A 20,417-nucleotide genomic window follows, 5' to 3' on the forward strand; every position below is an offset into this window, starting at 1 on the left:
TGCGGAGTTTGACCAGTATCTCCGAATGTCAACAAGCTCTCTAGTAGCTGTTGCTTGCTGCGGGTATCGCCTTCGGTGCACAGCCCTCGGCGTCTTCCAACCTAGAGACTCGCCAAGACATAATTGATATCATTCGCACCAGATACATGCCCTAAGCCGTACCTTCCTCCTCCTTGATCACCCTAGCCGCCGCCCAAATCCTCCTCCACCCCTTCTTCCTCGCCTCATACTCGGCGCCAATCTTCTTCGCCTCCCTTCGTATCCCAAGAATATACCCATCCGCCTTCTTCCACTGTACCTGCCCCCTCGCATCTCCCGTATCCGTCATCTCCGCCCCACCCGACGCGGCAGATGCAGCAGTCATCTCTTCCACCGTCTTTCCCTCGGGTACGCTAAGGACCGCCATCGAGTCGAATATCTTTTGGGTGGACGAGAGAAGTTTGATTGTTGATTTGGCGCTTAGCGAGTTGAGGCGATACTTGACGACCCCTGAGCTGTTAGCTCTGCACACTTGTCGATCGTGTTCAAGAGGGAACCATTGGGGTGAAGAGGGAGATAGGGGGACTCACAATCCCGTTTAGGGTTCAGCTCTGGGTCAATCACTAATTCCCCGACTACGCTTTCCTGGTTGACAACATTGAGGATAGCTACCCGTAGACCATGGGTCTCTTCGGGCTTTCCGAGCGGATGAAAGGCGACATCGACGCTATTGGCTGTACCGTAGGTGTGCCGAATAATGACTGCTACAGGCTGGAATATCAGCTCATGCACCTTGTCGTCTGCAATGCGCCGCAAGCCGTACCTCGTCCGATATCTTGCTGGTGATGTGTTTGAGGGTAGCTTCGAAAAGGGAAACAGAGTACCGAAAGGCCATATCGCCAATATCGGACGAGCCAAAAAGTATCTCGTCCATCTCAGCACTGTCAACATCAGCCATGTCCGGTCCAAGCCATCGGACGCCACCTACAGAGGGAGATATTGGAACCCCATCAGGCGCTTGGTATTGTGGAAGGCGCAAAGTATGCCATCCATGCCTCCGATCCTCGCTTGCATACTGGTGCCGTCAGCCGCAGCTCCACTTATCGGATGATGACTTACGTATACTTCAACATTCCCGATCTTGCCAGGTCATATAATTCCCGCTCAAAAGTGGCCCCTTTCCCTCGATCTGTAGATATATCATACACGCTATTCGCCTCGTAATTCGCTCGATCGTGGCGGATGGGGTGACAAGCTCGGGTTTTGATATCAAATACGCCTGATCCGGGAAGACGACGATCCCAACAATCGAGTTGGGAGCGCATGAGCATCGAGCCGGACTGATCATCAGTTCTTGCAATCGGATCTCATCCAGCGCAATTGGCTCACTTTGCAGTAGCTGTATGCCTCTGGCGCTGTCCTCTCCTTCTCCGGGACAGCCGACTCGGGTGCGGATTTCAGAAACCGCTGAAAGTCCTGATCCTCGCTCGTAAGCACCTTCTCTAGGACTCGTCCAATATCAGAAAGGACATTCTCGACGTCGTGCGACTTGTCGCTGTCAATCGCGTAGACACCGGGATGGTCAGATATAGGTCGAAGGATGATGGAAGCGGCGAGTGAGGCGCCGGCTGTAAAGTCGGATCGCTGAAGTCAGCTTCAGAACAAAAGGTCAGGCTTACGTTGTCCTGGAAGTCCATGCTGATTGTAGATAGGTTGATGCCTTTCCCGCCTGCAAGATCAGCGAGAACAACACCATGCGCAGCGGAAGAGCTCACCGCTAAGTGCAAAGTAAAAGTTGCTGAGAGATTGAGTCAAAGAGGATGTCGAGCCGATAAAGTGAGCTCCGTTTTGCTCAGCTAAACGGGCGAGGCTCTAGCGATCAGTTTGGCTTCATCGAAAGCATCCGATCTGAAGCCGAACACTCACAGCGTCTTTGGATGGCGAGATGTAAGATGGGCAGCGATGGTACGCAAAGTCGTCCTTGGACGGTACGTCTTCCAAGCTGAATTCAAAGTTACGATGTCCCGTTCGAGGATCCCGAATGAAGTGCACACCAGGACTAGGTGTCAGCAATCTGCGAACAAGAAGAACCAGTCCACTCACTTGAACAGTACTTTCTGGAGTGATTTGCGCAGAGTGGCGATCTTCGCCCGTCGTTCGGGCTGTACACCTGTCTAATCAGGCACGACTTGATGGGTAGATAAAAAGCCGATCGGACGTACGCTGAATCCGACATTGACTCGGAGTGAGCCTCCCGGATGAATGCTCAACAGGAGGTACGTATTCTTCTTCGGGGATCCCTTCAATCTCTACTGGTTCAACCTCTCCGAGACCGTCGACTGCTATCCCATCTACTGCTTCAGCTTCGCCTCCGATAGCAGCGGGCCATGACACACCTTCAACCGTATGGGTGAATGATGTAAACTCTTTATCTTCCCCAGACAGGGTAGCCATCTGCCTCCTCCGTGCGCGCTGCAAGGTAGGCTGCTTCATAGACTTGGAGATCGGGAGTGCAAGCGGCATGTGCGAGCGGTCTCCAGGATGTTTCGTGTTTGTTGACGAAGGTCGTACAGACGTCGGCCGATCGCTCGCGACTCTGGCTGCAGACCGTCGCCTGGTCGCTGTTGGTGGTAATTTCTGCCATAGATGATGAGGTAGACTCCGGACGATAGAGATGGGTGATGGCGACATGACGATTAGTCGGTGTATATAGGTCGTATAGATAGAGATGTAGCGCCTCAAAAGATCAATCGCGAAGACGGCGGACCTCTGGGTGGAGGGTGGCTTGGGATAAATCCAATAAACCCCATTACACTCTAATACCCCCTGCTCAGGCACGGTTGATAGACTTTTTTCCCCGCCTCTATTGTATCTCTCTCCAAACACCTATACAGCTCATACACACCTAAGACCCCACTAATCACCCGCCAAAATGCTTCTCTACATCGACATTGTCACCCAGGATGAGATGCTCTCGGACGCGTACGACCTGTATGTCCGCCAGGGGCTCGAGTAGCCCCAGGAAAGGGGGAAGCCGTGCACGTTGCTGATGCGGTCTCAGGAAGGAGGTCGATGACATTGCGTACGAGGTGGATTGCACCATGATTGTCGTCAAGGAGGGAGATGTCGATATCGGTGCGTCGAGGGTATCATGGACATCTGATGTACAGCTGACGCTGTTCAGGAGGAAACCCCTCAGCTGAGGAGATGGAGGAGGCCCTCGAGAACGGTGCGACCCAGGTCAACAACGTTGTCCACTCTATGCGTTTGCAATCTACTCAGTTTGACAAGAAGGTGTGTATCAGCTGCAGTGCTGCGCCATTTGCCCGGGAGCCGCAGCTGAGCCACTAGTCATACCTCACCTACTTGAAGGGCTACATGAAGGCCGTCAAGACCCACCTCCAGGAGAACAACCCCGACCGAGTCGCCGCGTTCGAGAAGGGAGCGCAGACCTTTGCCAAGAAGGTCGTCGCAAACTTCAAGGACTACGAGTTCTACGTCGGAGAGAGCATGAACCCCGATGGGATGGTCGCGCTGCTGGTGAGCTACAGCTTCCGTGGGGTTTGACCCTAGAGCTGACTCGGCAGAACTACCGTGAGGACGGCACAACCCCATACTTCACCTTCTGGAAGGACGGGCTCAAGGAGGTGAGTCTGCTACTGCCAGCTCTATTGTCTTGGCAGCAGCTGATCCTTTTTAGATGAAGATCTAGATGTCGCCTCATTTCCTGGTCCTCTCTGTTTAGCATGCATCTTACTACCCGGGTTATTCATAGATGCATTTGTACCGTTCATCCAAGGATCCAAACAGCTCAGCTTGAAGCGTCGTACCAATTGATCAGGTGACCACCGTGAAACGCTGTCAAAATTCGCCCCTTTCCTTCACCTCCACCCATGTCTTCCCAATCTTCTTCATGGACGCCAAACATCACTCTGACACCATTTCGTCAGGTCGAGAAGCACTTCAAGAACCGCGCTATCAAAGGCCGACTACCCTCGCTTCGCAAGTACCCGGTCGTCGACCACTCCAGGCCGGAAAAGGTGGAAGATGACCTGCTTTGGTTAGCGGGATGGTGGTCCCCTGAGAACGATGCAGCTGAGATGGACCCATCCGCGAGGCGGCGCGCCAAAGGCAAGGCCAGGGCTCTGGGGGAGAGGCCTGGTGATATCATGCAAGGGAGTGTGAGGTCCATCCGGCTGTCGAGTGGAAAGAAGGGATATGTCGTTGCGGACGGTGAGTTGTTGACTAAAGGCGATGAACAGCATGGCTGATAGCCAGGATGTATCCTCATACCCGGCTATCTGAACCAGCAGCAGCAGCTCGACCTCCTCGAAGCCTCTCTATCGAAGTATACCCGCCCACCGAACCCGCTATCTCTGTCGACACACTACAATCTCCCTCCGGACCTGTTCGAGCGGTACGAATCCGGCTCATCAGAGCTCATCTATCCAATCTTTGACGGTCTCACCTCGTCCGAACAGGACGAAGTCCGAGCTGCAGCGGCTAGTCGTGATGGCCAACAAGCACTCGAAGGACAGGCAGGGCAGGATCTAGGCGTGGAAGAGATTCTGAACAGGCAGAAAGCTTGGAAGGGGGACTTACCGGCCGAGGGGCTGGTGCCTAAGACCGCTGAGGGCTTGATGGGGGATCTGAGATGGACGAATCTGGGTCTGGTATACAAGGTGAGTGTCCCGTCCCGAGGGAAGGGTTGTGCTGATGAAGATAGTGGACAACCAAGATGTATGACCTCGATCCGGCCGCTGCTATCCCCTTCCCTTCCGAGCTGGCTACTCAGTGTCGCGACATGATACGGGAGGTGGACTGGCGGGAGGTCTGCAGTGATGTCGAGATGGAGAGAACAGGCGCTGCGAGATGGGCAGAAGACTATGGTAGGTCTGACGCAGATCAAATGCGCCTGAGCTGATGAGATAGTGCCCGACACAGGTATCGTCAACTTTTACCAGATGAAAGATACGATGATGGGGCATGTCGATCGCGCCGAGTGAGCTGACATTGCCCCTCCGCCGGTCCACGAGCTGATGATCCAGACTGGACCCATATCGCCCACTCAGCTCCATCTCGTGAGCTGCTAGCCTCACACATCTGGCTGGATAAAGCTGACCCTCGATCAGTCTCGGCCACGCCGCCGTCTTCCTCCTCGGCTCGGACTCGCGCGATGTCGCCCCAAGGCCGATAATACTCCGCTCGGGAGATGTGATACTGATGAGCGGGTCGGGGCGGCAGCGGTATCATGGTAAGCCGATAGCAGAGAGAAGTGGCTGACGAGGCAGGCGTCCCGAGAGTACTGGAAGGAACGCTGCCGAGCCATTTTGACCCGGATGAGACGGACAATTCGAGCATGAAAGCGGCGAAGCGGTGGATAGCTACGGGGAGGATCAATGTCAATGCCCGGCAGGTGTACCCGCCTGGTCTGAAGCGAAATGGGGAGATGCGTCCTGGTTCATAGGCCCCGGCAAGCTATACTTTTGTTGTTGCACACGGACCTCGTCGCGTCGCGTCCGTCCGTTACGGTAGCGAGATTTTGGGTCGCGTTCTTTCTTGCGTTTCTCATCCACCTCTATCACCACCTACTACATCATACACGTACAGCAGCCATGTCAGCCGACGACAAGAAGCTCCGCGCAGAGCTCGTGGACCATTTCCACAGCGCAGTAGAGGACCACGAGGACGTCATGGCCGAATGTGAGCCTCTATACCCTTAACCCCTGTCTCGACGCTGATTAGCAGGCCTGGCCATGCTGCGGCTATACAACCTGACTCCCGCCGACCTCTTCTTCAAATATGAGGCATTCCTGATGTCTCGTCCATCGGGACTTCGGGCTAAGATGTCCGTCCTCACGCTCCCGGTGGCGCGACAGCTCCGGACCGAGGTTGCGCGGGAACAGCAAGCGCAGGCGGTATCGAGCAGTACATCGGCGATGTCGGGGGTGGCGGTGCCGAGGGGAGGCGAAGTGAAGGGATCGGTGGGCGTCAAGAGGGGACGGAATGGGCATGGTGATTTGGGCGGCCTGTGAGTTCATTCACCTGGGATAAGGGTGGGAGAGCTGACGAGGTAGGCTGAGCTCATTGTCTGGAGTAGCATCGCCTTCTCCTAGTGCAGCTCGGAACGGCTCGCCCATGCTGCCCAAGTCGGCTCAGTTCGACACCTCCTTTGCGACGCCGTCGAGACCGACAAATGGGGGTCCGAGCGGTCCAAGCGCGAGCCAGTATCGCCCTAGCCTGAACACCTCAGCTTCCTCCCTCCAGACACCTCTGGCGCGGTCGAACATCGCCAGTCCCCTGTCCAGTCCAGTTTCCGCCGACGAGGCATCCCCAGGGTAACCTTACGACCTCACATGCGGAGCGACGAGCTGACAATCAGTCACAGCGGCGATGGCCCTCAATCCTTTCGCAACCGGCATCAGCCTCACTCGCTCGTCGAAACCCTCAATCCTCACCTACCCGCCTCAGTTCCCAACCGCCCAAGCGGCAGACCTCGGACCATACTTCGCACGTTAGAAGACCCTCAAGACTGGAACTATCGTTACATGTTCGAGAAGGTCTCCCAGCGGTCCGAAGCGCTCGACGAGCAGATCGACACCTTTGGCGACAACATTCGTGCAGATTACGGCCTGGAGGAACTCGGAGATCCCCATTTCGTATCGGACGAAGCAATCTATACGGTCGGGCGCATTCTCGCTCCGCCCACGGACACGACCAAGGCGTCCGCGTCGAGCTTGTTTTTGGAATCATCCCGATTACTCGGCTCGGGAAAGCGGATCGCGCTGAGATTTCCGCCTGGCGAGGTGATCATGAAGGGCGGGCCACCAGGCGTCAAGACGTTTGGAGTCTTCCCTGGCTGCCTGGTCTGCGTCAAAGGGAAGAATGGGGGAGGCGGCTTCTTTGCCGTGGAAGAGGTCGTTGTGGTGCGTCGTCTCGTCAAGTGGTGGAGGGGGGTGCTGATGCACAGGCACAACCCAGCTACATGAACCGGACGGATAAGAAGGATCTGCTCAAATTCCAGCATGGCGATAAGACGAGGGGAGAGCCTGTCAATCTCACAGTCGCTGCGGGACCTTTCAGCCTGGACGATGATCTGTCTTATGAGCCATTACAGGCTCTGTTGGATGTAGCAGAGAGGGAACGCCCGGATGTTCTGATACTGGTGAGCCGAGGTCTGAGGTCTATTTGAAGCAAGCTAATTTCGTCCAGCTCGGGCCATTCGTTGATGCTCATCACCCCATGATTGTCTCTGGATCCATCACTCGCAGTGTCACCGATATCTTCCGGTCCGAGATTAGCACCCGCCTCGAGCGTTTGTCATTGGCTTCGCCCGCCACCCGGATCATTCTCGTCCCCAGCATTAGGGACATCATCAGCCAGCACGTCGCCCTTCCCCAGGCCGCACTAGACAAAGAGGCCTTCGGGCTACCCCCTGTGAGCTCATCTACGCCCTTACCCTGTCGCAGAGGTTGACACAGCCAGAGAGTCTCTTGCCTACCCAATCCCTGCACCCTGGAAATTAACGAAATATCCATCGCCATCACCACTGCCGATATCCTCTTCCACCTCCGTTCCCAAGAGGTCACACAGCGCGTGGAAGAAGCGGACCCGCAGCCGCCCTCGGCGTCACCGGTGACCAAGGACGCTATGGCGAGTCTCGTCCGTCACGTACTGGGCCAGCGGAGCTTCTACCCCCTCTTCCCTGTTCCTGAGAATATGGCGGGAGAGGTGAATCTGGACGTGACGCATCAGAAGCTGTTGAGGCTGGATGATACGGCTCCCGATCTGCTTATCCTTCCTAGCAAGCTTAAGCACTTCTCCAAAGTAGGCCCCTTCTTTTCCGCATAGTCATCAAGAGGAAGTGGAGCTGATGGACAGGTGGTCGACTCCACTCTGGTCGTCAATCCCGCATTTCTCAGTCGGGCTCGCACAGCCGGCACATTTGCCAAAATCTCAGTACACGCCATGGATCGGGACATGCTCGAGGCACCGGCGGAGGATGGCGAAGAGCAGCTGGAACATGGGGTATTTGAACGGGCAAGGGCGGAGATCTGGAAGATATAGCATGTAACGGTATACATAACACCCTCCCACTCCTCCCCCTACTAACGACACCCTACTGTCACCTCTAATATTCGAAACAGCCGGCTACTATAAACGTCAGCCGTCACCGGGAGCGCGTTAATGAAGACTTACCACGAGACATGCAGGCTTGGTACTATCCCGTATGCACCTCAACATGAAACTCCCCCAGGTCCAGAGGTCTCAGGACTTCCACAGGACTTCCATCACCTCCTCTACGAACCTCCCGGACGGAGATCTATCAGACCACCCGGGCTTGACAGCCACCCAGATGATGGGCGGCCAACGCTCCTCTGCGTCTTCCTTCTCCGTCTCGCCTACTTCGCCCGAGGGACGAGCGATACAGATGAGAACAATACAGGTAAAAGGAACGCCCAGTCGATCCGCGATAGGGATGATGGAGGATGTGACGATCGTCTCCCATACTTTGCAGATAGGATGGGTGCCGGAAGGGGGGCAAAGGTAGACTGGGACAGGGTGGCCGTCCTTGGATACGCGGACGTCGGCTTGGGAGGTGGCGATGCACCGAGTACCGGAATGGAGGCCAAGGTACCAGTTGGATAGGTCACGAGGGGGTGTAGTCTGGGTGAGGGTGGGGGAGGAGACCGGAGAACCCCTTGTGGCTGGTGATGAAGTCATATTAGACTGCTTTTGGGGAATCAAGGGGAGGCCAGGGGCAAGGAAGGCTGGTGTAAGTTGAGGTGAGTAGCTGACTTTTCATGTAGGAGTTGGTATCTATACTATACAGGCTGACGGTCGCTCGAGTCGTTCTCTGCGCTATGGTGAGGGGCGGATCCGCCATGTTTCAGTAGGCGGATCCGAAAGAGGGGTCTCACATTGCGGCTCCGGGCGTGGCGACTCGCTGGCATGTTCGACGATGGTATTTCGCCACAGATCTTGGACGAGAGACTATATGGATAGTCGGAGTAGGGAGCATCAGATCCTGTCTGCTCAATCTGTAAAGATGGAGAAGGAGGTGGCGTAAGGCCCGACGACCAAAAGCTGGACCTCTCGCTCTCGGCTATGACGAGTTGCCGAGCCAACCCAACTTCTCATTCCTCAAGCTCAAGCTTCCACGTGTTTGACATCAGCCATTCCATTAGCGCTAGTAAGCTCTACGACCAATGCTGCGCCTCATCTCCCTCGGCTCCTCCTTCGCCGCCGGCCCCGGCCTCCAGCCCATCGTAAATAAGCCCGCGAACCGCTCTTCGGTCAACTACCCTTCCCTCCTCTCCTCCCTCCTCTCCGCAGATGAACATATCGACCTCTCTTACTCCGGCGCCACCCTCCTCAATATCCTCAATACCCCTCAGGATGCTGCGCCACCTCAGATAGAGGCCATAACAGCAGCTAAGAACGATGGGCGCTGTATAGTCACCATCACGGCGGGCGGGAACGATCTGGGGTATGTCGGCGGATTGATGCTGGATAGCCTGTGGGGCAGCTGGCTCGGCTGGCCACTCGCGTACCTCGCTTCGAGGCGGATCAAGTCGGAGGTGATAGGCGAGGAAGAGCTGGTGAATCGGTTCAAGGAGGTGGTCAGGGCGGTGCGGACCAAGATACCCAAGGCAGAGGTCATACTGGTTGGATATCTGACCCTGGTCGGGGAGGATATCCAACCCGGCGTCAATGTCCCGCTCACGGCGGAGCAGGTGGCTACGGGGCGGATGAAGGCGGAGATCCTGAGGAGGGCGTACAAAAGAGCAGCGGAGGAAGAGGGATGCGAATTTGTGGACGTTGCGGAGGAGAGTAAGGAACATGGCGTGGGCAGCGCGGAGCCATGGGTCAGCGGGCATACTTGGTCGATGCTGTGGGGAGGGGAGGTGGGGTGGCATCCGAATAAGAAGGGAATGGAGGCTGTGGCGTGGATGGTGCATAGGCATATCCAGAGTAGAGAGTCTTCTTAATAGCTACCTTGATCTGCCGCGGTTGTCATGACGTACACCCTTTATCTTATCTTTTGGCTTTGTACTTCATTTATGTCTCTCAGCAATGAACTCTGTAGCCGGTACATCGCCTGTCCTGGGCTGGACCAACGTCTCGATCGGGTTCTGCTTCATCCTGCTCGACGTTCTCGTGTCGAGCGTCTTCAAGCTCGGCATCGCTTCTTCGCTCCTCGTCGCGTCGGTGAGATGCGTCGTCCAGCTTACGATCATGGGTCTGTTCCTCGAGAAGGTATTCGCGAGCGATAGCGTGCTGGGTGTGGTAGGGATAGTGTTGGTACTGAACGTGCTGGGAGCTGTCGAGGTGACATACAACAAAGCCAAAGGACGATTCTCCTACATGGTACGTTTCCCCTCCCTCTGGTTGGATGGCACGTGCTGACCTGCTCGTAGTTCCCGCTCGTCCTGATATCCATGCTTTGCTCCACCGTCCCCATCTCCATCCTCGGCACTCGGTTCGCCATGTCCCAGACGCGCTTCTGGCAGCCTGATCAGTTCAGTAAGCCTGCGGCTGACATCGCTGATCCCAGTCCCTATTGTGGGCATGACCCTAGGAAACGCCATCTCATCCATCGGCGTTGGATGGAACACGGTCCAAAAGGAGTTCACCGACAACAAGGACAAGATAGAGACATATCTCGCTCTAGGTGCGAGCAGGTTCGAGGCATGTAAGCCGGTCGCAACTGGAGCGCTGAAGGTGTCGCTCTTGCCGATTGTCAATCAGCTAAGGTAAGGTCTGCTCTGCTGTAAATGGAAACAAGAGCTGAAGAGCAGTGTCATTGGTTTGATCTCGATACCTGGTACGCCTCTCCTTGGCCCAGTTTGCTGATCTGCTGAATGCCAGGGATGATGACCGGAGCGATCATAGGCGGGAAGCCTGTCGATCAAGCTGCTCGCTTGCAAAGTGCGTCCTCTCCTCTGCCATGACGAAGACGCTGACAGGGTAGTGATCATCATGTTCAGTAGGTCCACCGTCCGTGCCCAGCTCACAGCAGTGATAGCAGCCACTTCGACCCTCGCGGTCGTCATGTCCCTCTTCTTCGCCTGCCGCACTCTGATTGACGACAAGCACCGCATCCGCGTTGACAGGATCGACATGCGGAAACCGGGCTTCTATCGCTTGCGAGACGCTACAGCTAGCAAAGCGTGGAGCGCGATCAGGTGGAAGCACCGGGATAGCGGAGGCGAAACCCAAGCGCTACTCAGTGGAAGTAGGTAGCATTCATCTAGATATGTCTATGGTACGGGTCCCAACTCGGTCGGCTTGAGCATCGTCGTGCGTGATCCAGATCAAGGCTTTCAGACTGGAAGTATCCTGTCGTTAGCTACGTTGTGAGCTCAGACTCACTCTCAGCATAGCCAGCAGCGTCTTTTCCACCTTGATGGTAGTAGGCTCATCCAGCGCAGATGTAGGTTCTGCTCATTAGCTATGAGCAATGGTCGCAGAGAGCAAGACATACCATCTAAGAGAAGCACCTCCGCCCCGCCGGCTGCTAATGCGATAGCCAGCGCAACTCTCTGTCCCTCTCCCCCACTCAATGTAGCCCACGGCCGCATCCATAACGTCTTTTCCACGCCCCAGTCCCCTGCTATCCGCATAGCATCTTCCAACGTGCCCTTCGAGGTGGACCTCCGGGCTGAGAAGGATTGCAGGAGGGAGACGAGCTCGAGTGGTGTGCCGGGCAGTAGCGAGGGGCGCTGGGGGACGTACTGCACTCGCGTGCGGTAGGATGGTATACCTGCTTCATCAGCTTATACAAGGCATTCACAGAGGTAAAGGCGCACCATACTCCGATGCAGGTCGTCAGCGTTAGCGCCGTCCAACCAGAGAAGGCAGCAAATCTCGACTCACTTGCCGCGCAGCAAGATCTCCCCCTGATCATATACATTCAGCTCAGCGATACACTTCAGTAGCGTCGTCTTGCTGGCCATCAGCCGGTCATCGGTCTTGGTCAGATGGGCAGGCATACCCAGAACCACTGGCACCCCGGACAACGATGACTTCCCCTTCCTTCACGTCGAGCGATAGATCCTGGGTCGATCAGCTTGTCCTCGAAGCTCGTCAGGTCGAGCGCACATTGATGATGGCCGAGCCTGACCCATCACCCCTTCTCAGTGTCAATCCCTTGACTGACAGAAGCGACGACATGTATGGGCAACACCAATATCTTCCCCGAGATCCAGCGCCGGCAATATCGGATCCGGCTACCGATAGGTCCGGCTGGTCCACTTGACGCCGACACCTATCTATCTTGACTCTACCTCTCATCATCATACAGAATGACCAGTAAGACCATGCGTGCTGTGGTCCTCTCCGCCGCCAGAGAAATCTCGGTGCAGGACAAGCCAATCCCGACGGTACAGAATGGGGGAGATGTGATTGTCCGGGTCCACCTTGCCGGTCTATGCGGTATGTCTCGCTGGCTCCCTGGGGCTCTGAGCTAATTAACTGTAGGCTCTGAGCTGCATACGTATCGCGGCCATGCAGGTCCTCAGACTGGACCTATCGTCATGGGCCACGAGCTGGTAGGGGAGATTGTCGAGATAGGGCCGGACGTCAAGCTTTGGAAGCAGGGCGACAAGGTCATCAGCCCCTTCTCCCTCTCGTGCGGTGCGTCCCAAGCATCTCCTACAGAAGGCTGTATCGCTGACTGTCAGGTGCCTGCTTTTACTGCGACAGAGGCCATACATCACGGTGCGAGAAGCAGACTTTGCTTGGTACGCCCTCACACGACGGCGCTCAGGCAGAGTACGTCCGGATCTCCATGGCCGACGCTTGCCTCTTCCGCCAGCCAGAGGATATACCGCCACACCTGACGCTCTTGCTCGCGGATGTGGTGCCGACGGGTCTCAGCATGGCACACCTGGCGCTGCAGATCCTGAACGTGGACAAGCCGGAGAAGGAGGTAGCTGGGGTTTGCGTGGTGATTGGCTGTGGACCCGTACGTCTTTCTGCTCCAGTCGCTACTCCTCTATGCTAAAGTCATACTGACAGTCAAGGTCGGCTTGTGCGCCATCACTGCAGCAAGAGAACGCTTCCGCACAGTCTTCGCTACCGATCTTCACCCGAAACGCCTCGAGCTGGCTACGAAGCATGGAGCGGCAGCACTTCCTCTCGACCAGCTCCGGACCGAGCTTCTCAAGGCTACCGATGGACGAGGAGCAGATGCGGTCCTAGAGCTCGTAGGGCATGCCGACGCTCTATTGACTGCTACGGAGCTGGTCCGACCATACGGGGTCATCAGTTCTGGAGGGGTTCATAATCAGACTCTGGAGCTGCCGGGGAAGGTCATGTACGGGAAGAAGTAAGTCCTCCCCATATGGGTCAGGGAAAGATCAGATGGCTGATCGTCAGTATCCGGATGGTGTTTGGTCGATGCTCCGTACGGACGTTCCTTCCTGAAGCTACCAACCTCTTAAGGAACAACATCGATCTCTTCAGTACGTTTGTCGAAGAGACAGTAAGCGTGGAGAAGGCGCAAGAATACTATGAGCGGTTCGAGCGGAATGAGGTGGGAAAGGTGGCTTTCAGGATGAAAGAGGATTGAGGAGAATATAGCCAGTCAGTAAGTAGGCAAGTACCGCGATGACGGGTCCAGCTATATACCCCAAGTTCAAACCCATAATCGCATATATACGTCCTGACGGACAAGTCCCTCCTCCCAACCTGATCGATCTCCGCGCCATCCAAGTATTCCCCCATCTGACAACTCAGCCCTAACGAAGCTCCTTCTTTCACTAACCTCTCACGCTCCCCGTCGATCCGAACCGTTCCACTGACCGCCCTTCCAGCCGCTCGAGCCCGGGTACTGATAGGCGGCAGGCTCGGACTGGAAAAAGTCTTAGGCTGATGAGGGACGACCGTCTGCTCCGAGCCGGATCTGAGTGTCGGGGTGGACCGTGCTGCGGGGTGATGGTAACCCCTCCTCGTTGGTGAGCAGCGTCTGCTCGGATAGGTAGTCGGCCGGCGTTTGTCTCGGCCCGTAGCGGCGGATCGCGACATGCGGGGGGAGGAAGCGAAAAGGTAGAGCCGCTGGGAGCGGGGCCAGGGGCATACCGACGTCTTGGGGGGTATGGTCGGGTCGCGGCAGCTGAATAGATCTCCGGCTTTTCTTCGTACCCTCCACAGCGCATCCACATCGTGCGTGACCTGGAACATAAGCTCTGTGCGAGGGGCGGCACTTAGCAGCTCACCCACGATACGTTTGCCTCGAGGCTCGTGCAGCCTCCATGCTAACGAGAGTTGGAGCTTGCATCCCGCAAAGTTGAGAACCAGCTGGTCTTTCGCCTTTGATCAGCACTGACCTTGATGACGTATGACTCACCATTGCCCATTGCTCTCTGAGCACCACCCTCATCGTAAAATGTGAGGTAGACGACCCGACTGGGCTCTGTGGCGGACGGCTCCGAAGATGTCCATCTCCCTGAAGCATCGTTGTCAAATATATTCCGCCTCCTCGGGAAGCCTTCATAGATGCGCTACTCGCTCAACTGAATCCTGCATACTGATGGAATCGATGGGGACGACTCACAACTATGCCGCATGATAGGAAATGGCGTGCTACCGCCAGGTCATAGTCTTGCGGTTTGAGCTCGGCCGGGAGAGATGAGCGGCACCGGACAGATATGGACGTGTTGCTGACACCCAGGTACCGACTCGGAGCATCGGAATGGCCGTCCGGAAGATGGTCCTCGACCCACCCTGCCAAGCGGTCTCCGCTGTCGGCATCGATATGGGCGATCTTCACAATCTCGCCGCCCTTCTCCACCGCCCACTCCTCGCCATCCCTCAACTCCACTGCTGGATCTCTCTGCGCCACGATGCCTGTCCATCCACCGCCCCATCCCGCGTCGCTTGACGCACCGATGCTCGCAGGCTTGGATCGCCAAGGCGTGATGGATGATGGGAAGGGGATGAGTGTTGGCTGAGGGAATACGGAGGGTGCTCGAGCTTGTCTGCGGGCGATTAGACTCGCCTTCGCTGCCTGTCTTTTGGCATCGAGAGAGTTGTCTGCGCTGAAGAGGTTAGACATTACGATATGGTGTATGTGAGTAGACGAAATCTATGAGTCTTTCCACACGCGCCCCTTGACGATCGTAGACACGCTAAGTTGGTCTCCAAAGGACCCCCCAGAAATCCTTCGCGCCCTGAGCTGGCAAGGCACATCAAATTTGCTTCTCGACAGCATATATATCCACTCATTCCTCTTCATCTCTGACCAATACCAAAGCTAAGTGGACGCTGCTCAGGATCTCGTCGAGTGGCAGACAGTTCTCCTTGGGCTGCTGCTGACCATACAGCTCCCTGTCATTGCGAGCAGTCGGTAAATGCTTCGCGGCGGTCGGCCTGGGCTCACCGAGCGGCGTGCGATACTTTCCGAGTTCCGCAGGGCTGGAGCGAGGAGAGGCGGAGGCTACTGGGGCCTGACGAGGTAGGCGCAGCGAAGGCAGAGCGGCCGGCGGTACTGGGGAGAAAGGTAGGAGGAGGGGTTTATGGTATAGGTTTTCTCACATTCGATCTTGGAGCTTAACGTTGGCGTGTGAGCTGATCCACAAACATACTCGAATATGACTCCATGGTAGACAGTGATACGTGCTTATGATCTCTTGTAGTGTTGTCATAGTGTAGTGAGGCAGTAAGATGGGATTCATAGGTGTGTTACAGGGCAAGGCGGAAGGCGGAGGCGGATTAAGTTAATGAGCGGTAGACGGAATTTGTGCGCTTCCTGCGAGAGTCCCACAGGGTTGTCTACCTCGTCAGGTTTAGAGCGGCTTCTCCTATATGCATACAGTCTATGACTCCAAGCGTATTAGCTAGTGATCTGCACCGTGTCTGGGTGAGCTGTATCCGCTTCGACCTCCCGCTGACACGCGTGCCGACATCATGAGAGCATCCGCATGTCTGGAAAACGACCGCTTCCAGAGGGATAATGCATGCGAAGAATGTCAAGAGCGAAATCGAAGGGGAGAAGGCGGGCAAAAAGCGGAGTGTAAGGGGCCGGTAAGTAGGTGATACTGGTCGGAGGCGGGCTCATTGGTGGTGTTGAGCGATCCATGGCTGGTCCGGTATCATCGCCAGAGGAAGCCGTTCCGAGGGGACGAGCTGGAGTAGCTAAGCAAGTCAGCTCTGGCCCGCCCCTCGCCCACGTCCAAAGCACAGCACAGCTCACTTTGTGAATGAGGTCTCTCGCTTCCGCAGAGACATACTCGGGTATGCGCAGATCCACACGGCATATTCTCGCTTGGGTGACTGATCGTCAGCGTGCTCCAGATGAACGACACAGTGGCGATATGACTGACATCTTGTCCCGCTGGAAGTATCGGTCCCGAATGGCTCTTCTCCAGTGATAAATTCATAAGTGAGAACACCTAGAGCCTGATTGATCAGCCCATCTCCCACCTGTCAATGTTGGCTGAGGGAAAGAACATACCCAGATATCGATACCCTTCCCGTACGGCTGGCCCATGATCATCTCTGGAGCTACGTAGCTCAATGTCCCAGCTAAAGTCCTCTGACTGTCTGATCAGCTCTCTATCCTTCGCCGAGCGGGCGGAAAGCATGGAGCTCACCTGTCTGCTTCCATGCGGACCGACCAGCCGAAATCGGCGATCTTTATCTGCCCCTCGCTCCCTGCCTATCAGCTGAGGATCTCCATCTCGCGCATATAGCGAGGGCTCACCTAGAAGTAGATTCTCGGGCTTGATATCCCTATGAATGATGTCCTTCGCGTGCAGGTATGCTAGCCCATCTGCTACTTGACGTATATACTGCTGAGTCAACTTGGCTGACAGAATGTGATCCAGAGGTCCAGCTCACTGAACTGCTTCTCCGTTCCGAGAACTTGCCCGCTTTCCGCAGGTGCTTGTAGACCTCGCCTTGACCTGGCACTATCAGCTTGATGGCCGTACAATACAGTGGGACCGGGAAGCTGACCTGCGAGCTCGAGCATGAGGAAGATACGAGTATCATCGTGGAACCAACCATACAGCTGTATGATGTTCGGGTGCCTGGGGGCTCAGCGGTGTCTCGCTATTGTCCCGCTTCCGCTGTACACGTACCGCAAGCTCTGCATTATCTGTGCGCGTCAGCTGCTTGGCAAGATGCACGGTCCTGTTGTACCATATAGCTTACCTCTATCTCCCTCCTCACCTGTATCGTCACGCCCTCCTTCAGGACCGCATCTTTCGGTAAACATTTGAGTACGAGGACGAAGGGGTTTGTAGGTGATTTGAGGCGGGCGAGGTATACTTTGCCAAAGTGGCCTATATGTGTCAGTGCCAGTCCACATGGATGATATCTTCCAGGATGGAACGTATTTTGGGAAGCTGGCAAATCAGATCACGAGTGAGCTCGGACCGGCAGAGAGGATTAGACCAACCTTTGCCAAGGGGTTTACCGATATCGAAGTCTCGGAGCGACCACCTCTGCTCCCTAGGACTAAGGGATCAGCTGATTCTTGAGGGGACCACCACCAACGTGGCGCAGACAGCTGATGATACTGACCTTTCTGCGCGGCTGGTGTCGGATTCGTCCATCGCGGATGTGTGGGAGGTCCAGTCCTGGCGAGGACTTTTCCCCAAGATTCGGCGATATTGATTCCCCGTCGTTTAAGCGTTATACCGCTGACGATCCAGTACGTCGACTCATGATCTGCTGGACGGCTCGAGTAAGGACTGGCTGACTGGAGGTATGCGATAGACGGGTACAGAACAGAGTAAGAGCAAACGAGAGAGAAGAAGGCAGGAATCGGATTAGGAATTGACAAAGTTAGTCGCGTGTCAGGAATACCAATTGGAATAGCGGGATCAATCTATTTCTATTAGCTTTTGCTGCCCACCTCAGCTAAAGCTGCTGAGCTTGTCTTCGTCATACCATACAAACTGCCGACTATACAGACAACATGGATCCCGCGACAGGCCTCCCTATGGCATTCGGGAAGCAGGCGGCTGCTCCGGTTCAGACACCGTCTCAGACGGCAGGGGGATCAGGGAGCAGCGAGCGAGGCGGTGGGGGTGGAGGCAGGGGATCAAGAGGGGTCGTGGGTGGGGGTAAACGTAGTCGAGGTAGAGGAGGTGGAAGGGGCGGAGGAGATGCTGGAGAAGGAGGTGGAAGGGGCGCAGGAGAGGGCGAAGGAGTGGTCTTGAACGGCGGAGTCAAGGTGTGTTCACTGACGCCGTGTAACCCTAATCTGCCCTTTGATCGAGGCTGATGGACCAAGCGGCCACATCCTTCGTCATCAGCGCACTCATCACTCCCTCCTGCTCCACCATCGGCTTATCTTCCGCAAGCGCCCTCGTTCGGTTATCCTACATCAAGCCGATCAAATCCGAACGGGATGGAGCTCGGTCCAAGGGGTGGAGGCTATCCTCGAGGCGGATTTGTCGATCAGGGCGGCCAGTCTCATGCTGCCGGACAAGGTCGGGGCGGCTTTGGGAACGGAAGAGGAGGCAGAGGGGGGCGGGGTGGGGGGCATGATGGTGGCGGAGGTCGCGGAGGTCGCGGAGGAGGAGGAGGAGGCGGTGGGAGAGGGGTTGGACACGCACCACCCGAGAGTGGGTTTTACAAGCCTAGCTTTGCGGAAGATCCGTGGAAGGAGCTGCTGGAGAAGCGGGATAGGGCGCTGAGGACGACCGGCGTGTGAGCGATGACAAAGTTCGCGATAACGGAAGGCACCGCCGGAGCGAGACTTTCGGACCGAACGGAGGAAGCTCTATTGTGCATACCGAGCGAGTGTCTTTAGTGAGCGAGTGTCTTTAGTGAGCGAGTGTCTTTAGTGAGCGAGTGTCTTTAGTGAGCGAGTGTCTTTAGTGAGCGAGTGTCTTTAGTGAGCGAGTGTCCTCAGGTGAGCGAGTGTCTTTAGGAGTGCCTCGGGCTGTAGCTGATTTGGTAGACCGGGACTAGAGCCTTGAGATGAGCTTCTCTCGCCTCGCGGAATACCCCTGCGCCAGACATCCGCCCCAGCGATAAGGGGAGATGGCCTGGCCGCGGGGGGAGTGGCAGGGAGCGGGCGTCAATAGATCTACGCGATAACATGCAGATGGAGAGAGCACTCCTCCCATGGTCCTCTTACATGAACGACGGGGCAGCCAAGCGAGCCATCGTCTCAGCACTTCTTCAGCGCGTAGCTGCCACAGATAGATCTTCGCGCGAAGATAAGGCGACTTCAAACGCGATGACGTATGACACGCGTTTCAAGATGCAGCGCTATGCAGCACCAAAACTGCATGCTTCCTTCCCTCTTACCTTGCACGTCTGTTCCATCTCGATCTCCTCGGTCTCCGCTGCCCCGCAGATATACATAGCAGACACCTTCGATCAAGATGTCCCGGGAAACACTCCCCAACTTGAAGATCTTGTTGATCGGAAACTCCTCTGTCGGTCCGTATCCTTTCCCTTCTCAGCCCCGCGCGCCCAGCTGCATTTGATGCTGACGGCCTAGGCAAATCCTCCCTCCTCCTTCGCTTCTCATCAGCGACCTTCCTCCCGCCAGACGAAGCCACAGCGACTATTGGAGTAGACTTCAAGGTCAAGACAATCACCGTACGGCCTGAAGGACCTTCCCAGTCTTCCCGGACGGACCGATTAGGGCAGGATGGGGATGACGCTATGGAAACGGACGAGGAGGCAGATGGGGCAGATGGTATGAGAGAGAGTGTAGTGCAGAGATCAGGAGAAGAAGAAGGGAGGAGAGTCAAGTTGAGTATATGGGATACGGCGGGCCAGGAGCGGTTTAGGGTATTGACGGGGAGTTACTATCGAGGCGCCATGGGGGTCGTTCTGGGTGAGTCTTCGTTGTCTCCTTCTCTCCTCGTCACAGGCATCTGAGCTAAGGTCCGCGCTGATCCTTCAGTATACGACATATCATCCCGGACCTCCTTCGACGAGCTCGTCAAGTGGTTGACTGAAATCGACACCTACTGCTCCACAGGTGTATGTAAATTGCTAGTAGGGAACAAAGTGGACCGAGTGAGTCTCTGAACTTCGATCTTGGCGGTATACTAGATGGGTCTCTGGACATGTTCTGCCGAAAGCCTAGCTGATCATGCAGGAACTCTCTCGTCAGGTCAGCACGACGGAAGGTCGCGAGTTTGCCCAGCGGATGGGAATGGGCTTCATCGGTGAGTCACAGCTGCTAATGCTAATGCCTCGCTTGCTGTTCTTCGAAGCCTGGAACCCTTAGCTGACTCTTCAGAATGCTCCGCTATGAGCAATACAGGCGTAGACGACTTGTTCGAGCAATTAGCGCGTAATGTGAGTGATACGTGCGATTGCTAGGAGTTTCCTGGTCCTCTATCCTAGCCGACCTGCAAGGAATACAGCTGATAGGCTATAGATCCTCAGCACGACAACGGACGAGCGATCGGGCTCGCGCCGAGACGATACAGTCACCTTACCGGATCAAGAGGAGG

At 55.9% G+C, this 20,417-nt stretch overlaps 13 protein-coding genes across 13 annotated transcripts; 8 read left to right on the forward strand and 5 right to left on the reverse strand.

The window, feature by feature from the left end:
- Positions 1-151: 151 nt before the first annotated feature.
- On the reverse strand, positions 152-2,502 carry MKK02DRAFT_43844 (mitochondrial protein Pet127-domain-containing protein; the record flags this gene model as incomplete). The annotated part of the gene is made up of 12 exons (XM_053092637.1): positions 152-489; positions 570-750; positions 803-920; positions 968-1,054; positions 1,099-1,319; positions 1,369-1,623; positions 1,659-1,708; positions 1,755-1,851; positions 1,906-2,038; positions 2,083-2,149; positions 2,202-2,330; positions 2,376-2,502. The coding sequence occupies 12 exons, from the start codon at positions 2,500-2,502 to the stop codon at positions 152-154; spliced, it is 1,803 nt and encodes a 600-aa protein (XP_052944943.1).
- A 409-nt stretch (positions 2,503-2,911) lies between these two features.
- On the forward strand, positions 2,912-3,691 carry MKK02DRAFT_43845 (Mss4-like protein; the record flags this gene model as incomplete). The annotated part of the gene is made up of 6 exons (XM_053092638.1): positions 2,912-2,970; positions 3,041-3,114; positions 3,164-3,273; positions 3,331-3,519; positions 3,567-3,626; positions 3,680-3,691. The coding sequence occupies 6 exons, from the start codon at positions 2,912-2,914 to the stop codon at positions 3,689-3,691; spliced, it is 504 nt and encodes a 167-aa protein (XP_052944944.1).
- A 181-nt stretch (positions 3,692-3,872) lies between these two features.
- MKK02DRAFT_27111 (uncharacterized protein) lies at positions 3,873-5,446 on the forward strand (the record flags this gene model as incomplete). The annotated part of the gene is made up of 7 exons (XM_053087306.1): positions 3,873-4,212; positions 4,258-4,661; positions 4,706-4,868; positions 4,912-4,981; positions 5,028-5,060; positions 5,112-5,233; positions 5,271-5,446. The coding sequence occupies 7 exons, from the start codon at positions 3,873-3,875 to the stop codon at positions 5,444-5,446; spliced, it is 1,308 nt and encodes a 435-aa protein (XP_052944945.1).
- A 148-nt stretch (positions 5,447-5,594) lies between these two features.
- Positions 5,595-8,046, forward strand: MKK02DRAFT_26742 (DNA polymerase alpha subunit B N-terminal-domain-containing protein; the record flags this gene model as incomplete). The annotated part of the gene is made up of 8 exons (XM_053087251.1): positions 5,595-5,682; positions 5,728-6,010; positions 6,057-6,317; positions 6,368-6,905; positions 6,950-7,144; positions 7,192-7,416; positions 7,465-7,806; positions 7,861-8,046. The coding sequence occupies 8 exons, from the start codon at positions 5,595-5,597 to the stop codon at positions 8,044-8,046; spliced, it is 2,118 nt and encodes a 705-aa protein (XP_052944946.1).
- A 201-nt stretch (positions 8,047-8,247) lies between these two features.
- Positions 8,248-8,933, reverse strand: MKK02DRAFT_32655 (uncharacterized protein; the record flags this gene model as incomplete). Its single annotated transcript, XM_053088550.1, has 2 exons — positions 8,248-8,687; positions 8,819-8,933. 2 exons carry the CDS (start codon positions 8,931-8,933, stop codon positions 8,248-8,250), a joined length of 555 nt encoding a protein of 184 aa, XP_052944947.1.
- Positions 8,934-9,188: 255 nt separating this feature from the next.
- Positions 9,189-9,971, forward strand: MKK02DRAFT_24888 (SGNH hydrolase-type esterase domain-containing protein; the record flags this gene model as incomplete). Its single annotated transcript, XM_053086947.1, has 1 exon — positions 9,189-9,971. The coding sequence occupies one exon, from the start codon at positions 9,189-9,191 to the stop codon at positions 9,969-9,971; it is 783 nt and encodes a 260-aa protein (XP_052944948.1).
- Positions 9,972-10,056: 85 nt separating this feature from the next.
- Positions 10,057-11,226, forward strand: MKK02DRAFT_43850 (uncharacterized protein; the record flags this gene model as incomplete). The annotated part of the gene is made up of 7 exons (XM_053092639.1): positions 10,057-10,350; positions 10,401-10,506; positions 10,538-10,736; positions 10,782-10,807; positions 10,852-10,911; positions 10,955-10,969; positions 11,003-11,226. 7 exons carry the CDS (start codon positions 10,057-10,059, stop codon positions 11,224-11,226), a joined length of 924 nt encoding a protein of 307 aa, XP_052944949.1.
- Positions 11,227-11,328: 102 nt separating this feature from the next.
- MKK02DRAFT_43851 (P-loop containing nucleoside triphosphate hydrolase protein) lies at positions 11,329-12,156 on the reverse strand (the record flags this gene model as incomplete). Its single annotated transcript, XM_053092640.1, has 5 exons — positions 11,329-11,423; positions 11,468-11,746; positions 11,912-11,931; positions 11,978-12,039; positions 12,085-12,156. The coding sequence occupies 5 exons, from the start codon at positions 12,154-12,156 to the stop codon at positions 11,329-11,331; spliced, it is 528 nt and encodes a 175-aa protein (XP_052944950.1).
- A 131-nt stretch (positions 12,157-12,287) lies between these two features.
- On the forward strand, positions 12,288-13,555 carry MKK02DRAFT_43852 (chaperonin 10-like protein; the record flags this gene model as incomplete). Its single annotated transcript, XM_053092641.1, has 5 exons — positions 12,288-12,417; positions 12,463-12,618; positions 12,666-12,949; positions 13,008-13,312; positions 13,363-13,555. The coding sequence occupies 5 exons, from the start codon at positions 12,288-12,290 to the stop codon at positions 13,553-13,555; spliced, it is 1,068 nt and encodes a 355-aa protein (XP_052944951.1).
- A 294-nt stretch (positions 13,556-13,849) lies between these two features.
- MKK02DRAFT_43853 (uncharacterized protein) lies at positions 13,850-15,040 on the reverse strand (the record flags this gene model as incomplete). Its single annotated transcript, XM_053092642.1, has 4 exons — positions 13,850-14,098; positions 14,146-14,157; positions 14,206-14,295; positions 14,540-15,040. 4 exons carry the CDS (start codon positions 15,038-15,040, stop codon positions 13,850-13,852), a joined length of 852 nt encoding a protein of 283 aa, XP_052944952.1.
- Positions 15,041-16,038: 998 nt separating this feature from the next.
- On the reverse strand, positions 16,039-17,543 carry MKK02DRAFT_43854 (kinase-like domain-containing protein; the record flags this gene model as incomplete). Its single annotated transcript, XM_053092643.1, has 12 exons — positions 16,039-16,119; positions 16,178-16,257; positions 16,308-16,383; positions 16,439-16,523; positions 16,578-16,638; positions 16,688-16,775; positions 16,825-16,889; positions 16,942-17,015; positions 17,067-17,083; positions 17,140-17,270; positions 17,387-17,445; positions 17,512-17,543. The coding sequence occupies 12 exons, from the start codon at positions 17,541-17,543 to the stop codon at positions 16,039-16,041; spliced, it is 849 nt and encodes a 282-aa protein (XP_052944953.1).
- A 365-nt stretch (positions 17,544-17,908) lies between these two features.
- Positions 17,909-18,649, forward strand: MKK02DRAFT_43855 (uncharacterized protein; the record flags this gene model as incomplete). The annotated part of the gene is made up of 4 exons (XM_053092644.1): positions 17,909-18,166; positions 18,227-18,308; positions 18,361-18,560; positions 18,617-18,649. The coding sequence occupies 4 exons, from the start codon at positions 17,909-17,911 to the stop codon at positions 18,647-18,649; spliced, it is 573 nt and encodes a 190-aa protein (XP_052944954.1).
- A 679-nt stretch (positions 18,650-19,328) lies between these two features.
- On the forward strand, positions 19,329-20,283 carry MKK02DRAFT_25501 (small GTPase superfamily; the record flags this gene model as incomplete). The annotated part of the gene is made up of 6 exons (XM_053087052.1): positions 19,329-19,386; positions 19,448-19,571; positions 19,698-19,789; positions 19,859-19,974; positions 20,057-20,126; positions 20,201-20,283. 6 exons carry the CDS (start codon positions 19,329-19,331, stop codon positions 20,281-20,283), a joined length of 543 nt encoding a protein of 180 aa, XP_052944955.1.
- Positions 20,284-20,417: the final 134 nt, after the last annotated feature.

The sequence above is a fragment of the Dioszegia hungarica genome (assembly GCF_025882075.1).
Source record: "Dioszegia hungarica strain PDD-24b-2 chromosome Unknown MKK02contig_8, whole genome shotgun sequence".
Taxonomy (NCBI): Eukaryota; Fungi; Basidiomycota; class Tremellomycetes; order Tremellales; family Bulleribasidiaceae; genus Dioszegia; species Dioszegia hungarica.